The sequence below is a fragment of the Ochotona princeps genome, chromosome 7 (genome assembly GCF_030435755.1).
Source record: "Ochotona princeps isolate mOchPri1 chromosome 7, mOchPri1.hap1, whole genome shotgun sequence".
Taxonomy (NCBI): domain Eukaryota; kingdom Metazoa; phylum Chordata; class Mammalia; order Lagomorpha; family Ochotonidae; genus Ochotona; species Ochotona princeps.
This window is the reverse complement of record NC_080838.1, coordinates 13,128,277-13,142,760: the sequence shown is the minus strand read 5'-3', so window position 1 is coordinate 13,142,760 and position 14,484 is coordinate 13,128,277. Positions and strand designations below refer to the sequence as shown.

At 38.8% G+C, this 14,484-nt stretch overlaps 2 protein-coding genes across 6 annotated transcripts in view; one reads left to right on the top strand and one right to left on the bottom strand.

Moving 5' to 3' along the window:
• ABCE1 (ATP binding cassette subfamily E member 1) overlaps positions 1-1,825 on the top strand; it is a 30,880-nt gene extending 29,055 nt beyond the window's left edge. For all 3 annotated transcript variants that reach the window (XM_004588136.3, XM_058666803.1, XM_058666804.1), the window contains exon 18: positions 1,315-1,825. In XM_004588136.3, the coding sequence (XP_004588193.1) occupies positions 1,315-1,362 (48 nt within the window). In that variant the 3' untranslated portion in view covers positions 1,363-1,825. The remainder of the gene's footprint in view (positions 1-1,314) is intronic.
• Positions 1,826-7,570: 5,745 nt separating this feature from the next.
• OTUD4 (OTU deubiquitinase 4) overlaps positions 7,571-14,484 on the bottom strand; it is a 47,170-nt gene continuing 40,256 nt past the window's right edge. For all 3 annotated transcript variants that reach the window (XM_058666802.1, XM_004588135.4, XM_058666801.1), the window contains exons 16-21: positions 13,866-13,921; positions 13,049-13,129; positions 12,271-12,409; positions 11,425-11,685; positions 10,469-10,509; positions 7,571-8,891 (exon numbers count right to left, since the gene is read on the bottom strand). In XM_058666802.1, the coding sequence (XP_058522785.1) occupies positions 7,674-8,891; positions 10,469-10,509; positions 11,425-11,685; positions 12,271-12,409; positions 13,049-13,129; positions 13,866-13,921 (1,796 nt within the window). In that variant the 3' untranslated portion in view covers positions 7,571-7,673. The remainder of the gene's footprint in view (positions 8,892-10,468; positions 10,510-11,424; positions 11,686-12,270; positions 12,410-13,048; positions 13,130-13,865; positions 13,922-14,484) is intronic.

Genomic DNA, 14,484 nt, shown 5'->3' with positions numbered 1-14,484 from the left:
TCTTTGTATTATAATTATGTAACCGATTGCCTTAATCTAACACAGTGTTTTCAGAAGGCAAAAATCTGGATCATCAAAAAGAAAAGTGAACCCTAAATGCGTTGCTACTCAAGATACTGTAATGAATCTCTCCAGGATGATGTACTTGCAAGGAAGAGTTTGGGATATGTTCTGTCTGCTGGTTCAGTCCCCAAATGGCCATGTTGCCCAGAACTGAGCTAACCAGGTCCCCTGTATGGGAGCAGGAACCAAGGACCCAAGCACTTAGGCCATACTTCACTGCTCTGCAGTGGGGCCTATATACAGATGTAGCAGCAGCTTCAGCTGCAGTGCTGGGGCAGGCCTTCATCTCACTGTCTGTGTATAACCTCTGCTACAGCTATTTACATATGCCAGTTTTCCTACTAGGCCATGTGACTTGGGAAGTCCAGTGGCACAGGTTTTGCCATTTTGCATACTTGTACATAAATTGTGTTCGTAAGTACCTAATAGAGTATCTGCCTGCCAAATGATGTTACTCCCTTGCCAACATAAAGAAATGACAAATTGTGACTTCTAAGAACTTTCTCAGTTCTGAAAATATTAAGCAAAATAAGCTCCAAATTTTCTCCTGAAACATGACTGCTTTGGATGTGTTGTGCAGACATGTGATTCAGTCCCTGAGTGTAGCAGGTACTGAATCAGTTCTGTATCCTAACAAGCAAGTAAATTGAGCACATACCTAGGTGGACTACTATGAATAGTCTGGAAACAGTATTGGCCAAAACATGTTCTATGTATATTTTGTGTGATAGTTGTCAGACTAACACTATTATACCCCTCAAACCAGAACTTGAAGTTCAAGCATGAAAAGTGGAATTTGTTTTCCTAGAAATATAAGACATTTGACATTTTATATATGTAAGGTATCATCTGTAAATACACTTTGCTTGCATTGCTGTGAATGAACTAGTAACAGGGATGCAAAGCTTATTGGCAGTCTTGGTTTCCTGTGATGCACCCAGGAATACCTAGGAGGTGGCGGCAAGTGCAGGTGTTCTTCATGCCCTGTTGTAAACACTGCTGTTAAGTAGCCCTGTGGGTAAAAATCTACCTTTAGGGGCTCAACACAATGGTATGGTTTGTGTCGTGGCCTTGGGAGCCTGCAACCATATGGCAACCTCTTGGCTCCTCGCTTTGGATTGGCTCAGCTCCGGCCATTTCGGCTGCTTGGGGAGTGAACGGTGGACCTTTCCAATAAAGATTTAAACAATGTTTTAAAAAGTACGTTTATGTGACAGAAGATGTTGCTGATTTTTGTTACTTCTTTTTCAGGATGTAGAACAAAAGAAGAGTGGAAATTACTTTTTCTTGGATGATTAAACTGAATCTAAGGATATCAAGAAGCCATTTAGTAAACATTGACTGGGATTTGTCATATAAAACTTTAATCAGGTTTTGTGCCCCCCCACACACTGGAACTTGAAGTGAAATTGATGCACATCAAAGCCAGTTGAATTATAAATGTAGTGTGACACAGCAAATGCACTTCTCTGGAGATGTTCATGATGAGGCTTTCTGTGCATATTCTAAAATGAAGACATTTTCAAGCTGCACAAATTACCTCCAAGTTTTCATAATGTGTGGGAAGATTTTCAGTACATTTAACATATTCATTGACCAAATGGCTGACCAGTGTTGCTCCCTTAAAAAAAAGTCCTGAAATTAGTTCCTGTGCTTGACTGGTTTGCCTGCTGACTATACCAGTATAATGAAATTGTCCTTATTTTCTAAGACTGTCAAAGACTCCATTAATGAGATTTGATAAATAAACCTGAGAATTCTATTTGTTACTTGTCTTCAGTCTGTGCACTATATTATCACTCCCAAGGAAATGATAAAAGCACCAGTACAAAAACAGGTATTACCTTAGAAGCATTCTTAGTGCTTTTGAACATGTCGTTTCCATAATCCCGCCAACAAAAACCTTCAGTTTTTACACTTTATAAGACCCTATATTTTGTAACTACCATTATGCCATTCTAAAAAGATTTACACAAGTATGCCACTGATCCCTTGTTACCTGACTCAGTATGTGTGTTTCTATAAACTTCCAGACAGAGGAGCAGGCAAGGATTATTACCACTTCCTTACATCGCCGTTGTTGGGATTGCAGATAACATTGTGTAATCAGGCTGTTACCCTAAGCTGCTATTTTTAGTTTACCTGTATAGCATAACTTGTAATTATCCAATTAAATATTTTAAGTACTAAGTTTGAATAAACAGCAAGATACTTGCTACCCCAAACAACCTAAACTATTTCAAAGGAAGGCACTGAACTGAAACTTGTGAAGGTTTACTAACAATGGGACAAGCAAACTTTGAAATTTGAATTTGAAATTGACAGCATTTGATGACTCCTTGATATTAATGAAGCAAACAAGTGCTTTAACTGAACAAGGCCATCTAAACAGAATTGATGTGAATGACCTGCAAATGCTTATCTGTTCTGAAAAAATTAAGTCTTAAGTACATGGAATTTAAAAAAGACAACCACCCTTTAATACCCTTCCAAAGATTACCCATGATTGTAATGTTCAACCATGCTTTTTCTGTGCACATTGCATACTGTGAATGTGTAAATGGTTGGTTTTGCACTTGCATGAAAGTGGGACTATACTGAATGATTTGTCCCTACTTTGAAGGATAGGTTGCTTGTGAATTATTTCAAATATGTTAGAATTACTTTTAAAATATCAAAACGATGGAAACTTTTTATAACAGGAACACTATTCTTCCTATATATGTACTGTTTATCATGCAAATATCAAGTGTGGATTTATTCCCACAAAAGTGCTTTCTCACTAAAGGCATCATGAAGCCATCCTCTGCAAGTGGAACTTTCTATTTCGGGGGCTCCTTAAGGACCGCTGCCTCACCTTGCCCTGTCCACTTGCTGGGCCAGTTCCACAAGACTCCAACCAGACAGGGGAGCGCACGTTTTCCACTCCACACCCTGGTTTTTCTGATTTGCAGCTGAGCAACAGATGTTTCTTTCTTATTCCATCGCTCTCAAAGTTCTCCTGAAGTAGTCCTAAGCAATTGTCCCATACACATGAACCAATCTATTATCTCTGTATAGACTTGTGCGCGTCTCCCAGCTTGCTGCTGCAGTTCCCAGATCAATCACTTTAATTATACAACTACACTAATGGAGAGCTTTGTTTTTGCATCTGCTTTGCTAGGCTAACAGTTTATATCTTAACTATATTAAAGTAAGGGTTGACTATCAGGTCATTTAATGATGAAATAGTCTTCAACGTACTAAAAAATCCAGTTTAACTATACTTACTACCTTTGAAAGATTCACAGTTGCCTACCTGTAGAGCAAGGACTGTTTGATCTAGAAAGTCTGCAGTGTTATTTACCACTGAAGATGATGGTAGAATTAGCTGAACACATATGTGGAGCTAGATTCAAGTACAGATTTAAATAATTTGGCCTTGGTCTCAGTATGATCATGTTAGGAAAAGTGCCTGTTCCATAGGTTAAAAATTCCACAATAGGGCCCAGTACGATAGCATAGTGGTTAAGGTTCTCGCCTTGAATGCGCTGGGATCCCATATGGTCGCCGGTTCTAATCCTGGCAGCCCTGTTTCCCATCCAGCTCCCTGCTTGTGGCCTGGGAAAGCAGTCGGGTATGGCCCAAAGCCTTGGGACTCTGCACCCGCGTGGAGACCTGGAGGAGGTTCCTGGCTCCTGGCTTCGGACTGGCTCAGCTCCAGCCATTGCAGCCAATTGGGGAGTGAATCATCAGACGGAAAATCTTCCTCTCTGTCTGTCCTCCTCTCTGTATATCCAGCTTTCCAATAAAAATAAAGTAAATCTTTAAAGAAAATCCCACAATAACTTTTCATCAAATAGCACCATAGAAACCATCTTCCAGAAAGTTTACTAAAATTCCTCTGAATGTTTATATATTGGTTACACAGGAATCACACGATCACTAGCAGGATTCAGGAGACAAAATTTAATATATGCACACAGTTTTTATATAATGCAGCATCACACCATGTAGGGCATTTACTCTTATTTTATACATTCAGATATGTTTGAAACACTTCTTAAGGCTACAAAACAGAACATAGAAAAATAAACAGGAATATATTCAACACTTACAAAAGGTGATAAAGAATATAAAGTACTATGTTCCTTTCAACACTTCAAAAGATATGTATATATATATATATACTTTTTTTACAAGTAACATCACAAATGATCACATCTTCACATGCTTTTACATATTATTTTACTCAGTGTAAGGCTATTATCATTTCCCATACATTTTTTTCTAGCTCTGTAACAAATGCAATTTTAATCCATTCAAGTAAATTCAGCCCCAAAGTCACTGCTTCTCAGCATTAAGACATGCACCCACCCCATAAATGATTTTCTAAAACTTATCTTGGGGGGAAAATTCCTTAGGAAAATTATAGTGGGAGATTACATAGCTAACACTAGTAGAAAAACCTCAGTTCTTTGAAACTGATGCACTGGAAGTGAGCCATTAAGAGTTAACCAAAACAATAGCATTTAGACGAAACAGGGAGCAAACAAGAGTAAACAGGAAACAGTGTAGCCAAATATACATTCCCCTCAGCTACACTAGAATGGACTTTGCTTAAGTACCCATAAGTGAAAGACAACTGAAAGTAAAACAAGTGAGGCCAAAATAAATATTGCTAGTTTTTAAGATGGCTGAACATTTCCTAAACCAGAAATGGTTAGAATTTTATTGCACCAAGTCAATCATACGCGAGTTTGCAGTTCACAGGCATTTAATTTACCCTTGAGTCACAAAGGAAAGAGCACACTGCAAGAATATAGGGTTTGCATCAAATAAGCTGGATCAGCACTGTGGTTTGAGAAAACTTAATCTGTGCCAGTTCAAAGACAAGGTCTGAGTGAATCTGCAGGTTAACAGGAACAGCATAGGAGTAAGACAGAAGCATCCTGCCACCAGTAAGAGTTAAAGGTACGTCTGAGGGGCAAAAAACCTGGAAGATACACATACAGCAGTACAAAGGGAGCCAAGATCAGTTCAACAAAAACAAGCACCTAACTGAAAAAGAACAGGTGAGCTTTGGTCAGTCTAAACACTTGTTCTTCAAGATGTGTATGTATTATAATAAAGTTGTGTAGTTTCCAAATCAAATACAAATGATTCAGTTCTATACTCTTGCATCTTTTCTTACACAGAACATCTCGTGCCGACACATACAGTATAAGGTAAATCTACCTGAACCCTAGTTTGACCTCCGCATAAGGCAAAACTCACTAGACTAAGACATTGAAAAATAAACCTAAAGGAAGAAACAAAACTGACCTTCATGCAAAGATTAAAATTTTAAAATCTAACAAAACTCAGAATTCTGTTATTCCAGAGGTCACTGAGAAAAGTACCATTCAGCACTGTTTCCATCATGCCCTAGAGGTGAGATCCAGGAAACAGGAGAGCAAATCAGTGTTTCCTTCAGGAGCTGTAGAGTATTGTTACTCAATTGAGGTAAGACAGTGAAGAAAATTAAGTATTCTTTCCCATCCAATTTCTGATCATTTCCAGAAAACTGAGCACATACCCCAGTAAATGTAATGACGGAAACTGGAAACAGACACTTCTTTTGGACTCCTGAGATCAAACATATTCAACTTTTAAATTGGTATTCATTTCAGAATGTGATTTTCACAATAATGAACAGGTACACTAAGCCTACACTAAAAAAAAGCATGAGTTGAAAGTAGAGGACCCTCTAAACATCCATAATTCAGCCACTGATAGTAAGAAACAATAATTGGCTTAAGCAGTACCTTCAAAAATGGTCTAGCTTGTCAGGTAACAACAGAAATTCCTATCCAAGATTCTCCCCAAGAAATTTTTTTGCCACACAACCATTTCAGTCTTTTCAAAATTTTACCTAGCACCATCATAATAAAATGTTATCTTTCAAAGTGCTCTCTAAAATCCTATGTTACAAAATATCTAAACACTAATCACTACGCAAATCAGCAGTTACACAGACATTAGGTAAGCTAGCACAGAGGTAAATAACCATTATTACAGTACAGTGGAGATTCACTGAGCCAAGCTGGCATCCAGACTTTCCTATATAGGTCAGCAGAGAACCCAGAAAAAACATCTGCTTTAATCCATCAGATTCAAGTGAATTGTATTTGCTTTTAAAATAATCTGCTTTAAAACATACACACACACAAAGCCACCACAGCTAGTTTTGGCTAGGTATGATTACACATGGCATGCAAAGACAAATTAGTCTAGATTATCTGCATAGCACTCAAACCTGATACAAAGGTGATCAACATAAAAGGGGGGGAGAGCATCACATTGGCATGTACAAAAGAAATACAAGCAACAGTTATCTACAAATTCACACAGATGAATGAATACTGTGCAGTCCAAAAGAGAAAAGTGTCCAACGAATGGAGTACGACACGCAAAGCAAACTTCTTGTGAATACTGCAAGGACAGAAACAAGATTTAAAAAAAACAAACAAACTGTAACCTAAGGGTAAAAAAACTAAAATGCAAAGCAAAACCATTCTCTAGCAGCATCCTCTAGAAAACACCTAGAAGTCACAATCATGTTTTTGTACAATAATTCCAGCCATGACAAGTTGAACATGCAAATGTAAAGTGATACATATAACGAATGGGGCAAGAAAACAAAACACAGGGACGCTCCAGATACCTGTCAAGCTAAAGTGTTAACACTTCTTCTCAAAATATTTAGAATCTGTCAGTGCATTAGTGTTAAAGTGGCATTAAAAAACTTCTGCAGTTTTAACAGATGCAGATTATTTTCAAAATGCATAGCATCTACATAACTTTCAAATAGGCACCATGATATTTACACCAGTGCTAAGAATTCTTGTTGGAAACAGCGATTTCAGTGGATTTCCTACTATTTCTTAAACATCTATTCTTGTTTGCAATCTCAAACTCAAATGCTCACCAAAATTTAAAAATATACCCTATTAATATTAAAAGAACTATTTACAACATTTCTAAGACACGGGTAATAGGCTGCCATAAGTGAAATATTAAAGAGAAGACATTATTCAAGTTTGACAGATACTGAGATGAAAGGCCTTTGGGTGGGAAGCATTTTAAAAGACAACAGTGTTTTAGGCTGAGGATTATTTGAGCCCAGTTTATGACTAAGGCATTGCATAATTTCTATTTGGTGCAATGTTATGTTTTGGAATCTATAGTGTGTCAAATGGTGTCTTTTTGTGTCACTTTATTAAACACTATAAAGCACACATTTCCAACATCAAAACCAAATCAAACGTATACAAGGAAAATAAAACACTAAATCTATAATGTTTTATATTAAGCTGTTTATAAAAAATACTTTAACAAACTTATTTCCTAATCGTTAAGGGAGAAGTCACCTGATAAATCAAAGACAATGAATGAAGTGGCAATGCCAGAAATACACCTGCCCCTTGAAGTCATGTACGATTTCTCTTGTCCAGAATGGGAGCAAAGCTAAACGGGGAGGGGAGAAGACAGTTCCAATTTGGATTTTTATTTTAATGTATTTGTTAAAGCCTTCAGAAACATTCCACCTCACAAAGGGTTTCTGCCCTCAGAGTTTCCAGCAACAATCATCAAGTGTGTTGCCCCCTATGGCCATCACCCATCCCTGATCGCCTCCTATCTCCCCTAAAGGGACGTCCTCGAACGTTGCGGTGGTACTGATACCCTTCATCCCGACTTCTGCTTGACTGCCCTTTCCAGGACTCCTCGCTTCTCACGTGTTGATACCCACCCCTACCAGAGTAGCCCCAATCACTTTTGTACTTTCTGCCTCCGTAAGTTTGATTATAGAACTGCTTGGATCTGCCACTTCTCAGAATATTAGATACTTCATTCTCATCTTCTGAACTCTCTTCTTTTGGTCTCTGCACTCTGTTATCCACAGAGCTGGGCCCAGGGCTGACCACATCAACAGCAGTCTTAGCATCTTTTACTTTTTCTGGTTTTTCTTTCAGACTTGGAATGGTCCTTTTAGCTTCAGGTTCAACTGGCTGAATTTCTCTCTCTCTGTTTAGAATCTGAGTGGGAAGATGAGCCTTTCCCTCTGCTACTGGTGGAACAGAAGCCAGTGCCAGATCTGCTTTTCGTGTCTGGGATGACTGCTCTGCCCGGCCTCCATGCTTACTGCTCACATTTGTTTCCGGAAGAGAATGTGAACCTTCAGCTCTGGCTTCTGGGAACTCCTCTACAGCTGGAACAGAATCACATTCTTTAGACAGATCCAAGTTTTCCAGGGGTAGATCCAATTCTCCTTTCTCATCAGAAGGCAGGACAATGTTCTGCCTCATTACTGGGTTTTCTATGAATCCTTGAAAAGGGTATCCATACCAAACGTGAGGAAAGAAAGGAGGTGCTATGGGAACCGGGCCTAGAAATGGATTAGGGCCAAAGGATGCTGGTGGGAACATATTCTTGCCACTTAGTGATTCGTCATATTCAGCATGAAGAAGCTGGCCAGGATTCTCAGATTCAAGATCAGCTGGATAAGACAACTGTCCATGACTTTCAGACACCTGAGACGGAGGGATAACCAGAGGTGAAGAAAAGGTCGGCGGTCCCATCTCTGCCTGTGGCATTTGGCCATTAACACTGGCCTCAGGTTGCACAGGAAAGTGTGCGTCGGTACAAGGACAATCACTTTCACTCTGAGCAGCAGGAGCTTCTTGGAACCAAGGATTATGAGGATAGACAGGGACAGGGACCTTTGGGTACATCCTGCAGGCCGCCAGGTAGGCCTGGTGCAGAGGGTACAGGTAAGAATGTGGAGCCCACATCGGACAACTATATGCCTGAAAGAAAAACAAAACAAAAAGGTTTGGGCATAAACGCATCTACAAATGTTAGTCTCAAAAAGAATTATTTTTCCTTTTTTTTTTTTTTTTTTTTTTTAGGAAAAGTCAGATTTACAGAGGAAAGACAAAAAGATCTTCCATCCACTGGTTCACTCCCAAGTAGCCACAATGGTGGAGCTGAGCTGATTTAAAGCCAGGAGCCAGGAGCCAGGAGCAGAGGACCCAGAGGTTCCCCACGTGGATGCAGGGTGCCAAAGAACTGGGTCATTCTCTCCTGCTTTTCCAGCCACAAGTAGAAAGCTGAATGGGAAGTGTAGCAGCTGGGACACAAACCAGCACCCATATGGGATCTCAGCATATGCAAGGCAAGGACAACATAACTAGACATGCATTCACATTCAGGTTCTACCACTAACTCACGATGTGCCTCATGCTGGCCAGTTAACCTGTCTGGATGTGTTCTAATAAGCTGCTGCCACAGGCCTAAACAAGTCCAATAAGACAACTCCCTAACTTTAGAATTATGTTAGACCTCTAACAAAAGAAAATGTTTACACTGAAATACAAAAAATTCATTCTCTGTAAGGATTCCAAAAACCCAGAGGGGGTGGCACAATGGTTAGCAGGTTAATCCTGAACCTTCAAATGCCAACCCTTCCATATGGGCACTGGTTCAAGTCCTATCTGTTCCATTTCCCATCCAGCTCCATGTTAGTGGCCTGGGAAAGCACTGGAAGCACCATGTGGGAGACTCAGAAGACTCTCATGGCTCCTGGCTTCAGATCTGCTCAGCTCCAGCCACTGCGGCCACGAGGGAATGAACCAGCACAACCAAGATCTTTCTCTTTCTCCTTTTCCCTGAATCTGCCTTTCAAACTTTTAATTGGACAAAAAATCAAAGAAGGAAAATATAACTGATCTAAAATTAAAAAGTAATGACTGAAGCAGATGGCGAAATTAATCAAGCCTTTATAAACTGGTACAACAAAATGGTTCTGTATTTTCAACTGCCTGGAACTCAAGAGAAATTCCTCCAGAGCAGGAAACAAGCAGCACTGACAAAGACCACATCCTCCAGCCTCTCTGAAGAAGGCTGTTTCCAGGTTGCTCATTTCCTACAGGGTGTCTACCTGGCATGCTTGTTCACAACCGCACCATCTGATACAGGAGTATTATCACTCAGCTTTGCTTTTGGACCTTTCAACAACTCAAGCAGACATGAAGATATTATCCCCAAATCAAAAACGAAGCCAGGCTGATACACACTCAACGGACATCTAGAGTTACACATGTAGAGAAGTATCAGCAGAACTTCCATCTTTCAACCCAGGCACTCTTGAGGGAACTCCTATTAGGGGCTGCACGACTTTGTTCATTTCCTGAATAAACTCAACAAGGTTAAACTATCTCCTATGAAAAAGGCAAGAAACAACTGGAGCCTCGTTCCCAACTAGAAGCAACAGTGTATCACATATAACAAGAAATATTCACAAGGTTTAGTGTACATTTACCTTAAACTGACAGAGTTAGCACTATCTAGATGTATTTTTAAAACTTTTAAATAATATGAATACCTTCACTCCAAGATTGAAGAAGAACCGAAGAATGTTCTTGTCTGAAAATAAAACAATCACTAAATTAACAGTAACAAATCTTTTCTTCATCTTCAGCCAACAGTTTTAACATTTCACCTAATATTTCATATCCTGAGATGTAAAGCAGATAAAAACTGTAATAAACCAAAGCCCAAGCTAATAATAGTAATTACAGGTTTAGTAATGTTTTATTACATTGCCATGCAACACCCTAAATAAAATATGACTTTAATCTAATTAAAACTGAATCTGGATGAAAAAAAATTGGTATCTTTTTAACTTTTCTGGGAGGCTTAAGAAATTAAGAAAAGGTTGAAGAAGAATGGTTAAAGGTAACCCTACATGACTACATTTATAGTATATTAAGCTATTCACTTGCCAGTTACCCATTGAGTCAAACATCAAACCACCAACTAGTAAACTTATCCACATCAATCCAAATAAAAAACATACAGGTGGTCATTATATTATTCTTTGAAGCTTTATAGAAATGAAATTATGTAAAGTAAAACCAGGGCAGAAAAAAAAGAAGATGCAAGCAAATTTTCAAAGAACCATTTAAACAAATAAAGTATTACATTACAGTATTATAATAACAATCATAGTCTTCATAATGTAAATGAATACAAATAGCTCAAAAAATAGTGAGAAATATCCAATGTTCAATCAATTAAATTATTAAGAATTAATTCAAAATTACTTCAAAGTTGTTTGTTAAACAATCACATGGGAGAAAAACTATCACTAAGCCCACAAGAAGCATTTTCCAATAACCAAGATGAAGTAGGAGTAACCGACTGTTAACCTGCTGTCCTGCCCGAGTCATTCCCTCCTTGGCCTTCTGAGAAAGCAGACCTGTGGCGTCTACTTCCACCTCTTCATTCCTCCCAAAACCTGTCTGTACCTGCTAAAAGCATTTGGAAGCAGGAACTAACCTTTAGGCAGGTCCTCTCCAGTATGACACAGTGAGTAAGGTGGTGCGATGGCTCGATCTCCCTTTTCATTGTAAGGAAATCCAGGATACAGTGGGTCCTGGTAAAGGCTCAATGTCTGAGGCAAAGGCATCAAGGGCTGGTTAACCGCCTGCATGGATACAGGAACTGGAGAAGGTGTCAAATGAGCCTGGGATACGGCAGAATCGGGTCCAGTGGTCAGAGTCTGTGTCACCGACAAAACGGGAATTTGAGCAGGAACACCTACAAAAAGAAATTAAAAACTGTAAAAAGGTGGAAAGAATTCTCCAGGAATGTTATATGCTGATATACAAAATAAAGGATGCTTACACAACTAAACAGAATAGTTTGCATATGTGGTTAGGCAATTCTGGAGTATTTTATATCAACCAACCTCCTGAACATAAAGAAATGCGTTCAGGAAATAAGTCTTGATCCGGTATCTCCTAATTAAAGTTCTTAAAAATATGTGTAAGATATAGACTGGCCAAGGACTGAATAAGGAGCCATTAGGAACAGGCCACTGGGTAAAGTATCAGATTGTGGCAACAGGTAGTACTGACTGACCCAATCAACTAGAGGAAATAACCAACACAAAACACAATGCCTTGATGATTAACAGCACATCTGTGAATGAAAACCATCCAAATGAACTCAGCCCCCAACTCCCACTCTCACGCGTCAAGTATAGATAATGGGCTCCCAGAAAATGTTATGAGTCTTAGTAACCCTGCAGAGGTCAGCTCTCATTCAATAGTCTGGAGTCACTGACTTCAAAGGCTTTTGTTGATTGGTTAGCTGGTTTGATTTTCTATATTCTTCTCTAACCTGTTGGTCCAAAAGTTGTAGGTTCACTTGGCCAGGCTGGCACAGTGGCTGGTAAAGAAGGCACCGCAGGGGTTAGGTGGACCTCTGGAGACACAAGAATGGGAGCTGGATTTGACAGAGACACGTGTTCTGCTGGCTTCTTCAAAAACAGAGGAGAGAAAACAAGTCATTTTGCTTTAACATGAATTTTAGCCACCAGATTCACCCTGAGTTGACTAACTTCTATATGAATAAATATGTTCCTTCTGATTTTGCAAATGAAAAATTTTAAAACATGCATTTATGATAATATGTTTCAATAAACTTTCTAAAGCGCATCTTATTTTCTAACTAAAAAGAACAAGATTCATTTAAAAACATTTTAGATTACCTACTCCAGTACTGATGAACTCAGGTTCCTTCAGCATTCAGTTTATAAACCAGTGGTACTTTTTTTTTAAACAGATATAAAACTCTGCACAGGTCCCTTCAAAAACCTAACTTCTAGCCACCCCAAAGTACAAAGTACACAGGTTTTGAAACAAACTAATGAAAAATAAATTCACAAGAATGGCCAGAGAATAACGGTTATAAAATAACTTTCTAAAAGCACAGATAATGCTCTGGTTTAACCAATCAGAATTAAATGTAAACTCCCCCCTTAATTATGACACTAAAATAAATTCTCCCATTTCACATACAGATGTTAGGTGGTTATGCTTTTGTTTTAATAATGATTACTTAGGAGAAAAATCCAGAGGACAGAACATTTACTGATCAAATCCAACAGCGTACGTACTTGTTCTGCAGGAGATGGGCACTCCAACTTCTTTGACTTCAACGGTGAGGAAACTCTTGCACATTTATCATCATTTATGTTCTTCAGAAAGCAAAAAGAATCAAGAGAGCTTCATTTTCCTTTTCAGCCTCAACACTCCAGGTTACTGTGGCTTCCCTTACAACTCACCCTACTTTATCGTTCATAACTCTCACCAGCATATTTTCCAATTACGTCTCTTCTGTAAGCTGATTTGGCCAGTCCAACCTCATTTAAAGCAAACCAGCAAGTTTATCTGGTTGTTATTTTTAGTTTTCTATTAAGGGCATACTTTCAAACAGCATTATCTTCTTTACATATAGTAATGCGTAACAGAGACTAACAGCCCCTTTGTAACAATTCAAATGGATATCCCAAATTGTCATGAGGCAAGTAAATGGCTCAGAGGTTAAGCAACCACTTAGGACACCTGCGTGCCATTTCCAAACGCCTGGTTTTAGTCCACCTCCTTTCCCGATTTTAGCTTCTTCTTAATGTGCACCCTGGGAGGTAGCAGAAGATGACGTCCAAGTACCGGGGTCCCTGCCAGCTATGTGGGTGTCCTGGGTGGAGTTGGAGCATAAAGCCCAGTACCAGTAGTTGCTGGGAATTAATCAGCAAATGGGAAAACCACTTCAAAAAAATTTTTAATGGTTTGTGAGTGAATTCTCCAGTTCTATCACATTTTTCTAGCTATTCTACTTCCTTAAAATAGTTAGAAAATGGTAAGATCATTTCCATCTTACTACACTTCTTCCTACCACCTAATCAGTGTTGGGAGAAAAGACAAGACTTTTACCTCCAACGAGCTTGGCTCAGGTTTTTTATCCAGGTGAGTATAGCCATGGACAGAATCTGTTAACGCATAAGATAAACAAAAGACAGCATCACCTCCAGTCATTTTACAGCATAAAAGAACAAAATGCAAAGAGAAAGCAATGTACTATTTGAACCCATGTTTAGTCAGCAAAAAAACACTTTTCAGCGTAACACTCAAAGAGTCAGTGCTTCTTTGCAATAGTCCAGTACGTGACATTAGATATTGCTTAACCATTTTTAAAATGTTCTCTCTTGAACAAAATAGCAAGCCTATCCATCTGGTATACAACGTAAGAAATCCAGTAAATGTCTGGATTCAGAGATAATGTCAAATTCTGTGTGTATAATGCCTTCCCTATACATACGTATCTAGGATTAAGCTTTATTTACAACTTAAGCACAAGACAATAATAACTAATATGTAACAATATATTGCAATGATAGTAATAGAAAAATGGTTATTTCTCTCTCAAAAGTATCTTATTCTTACCTTTTCACTTGAAAGAGGTTTCTTACAGATTCTCTTTGTCATAACTGAATTGCCAGTATAATACCTCTTGTGCTTTGGTGCCACCAAGCACATAAACACAAGTGCTACA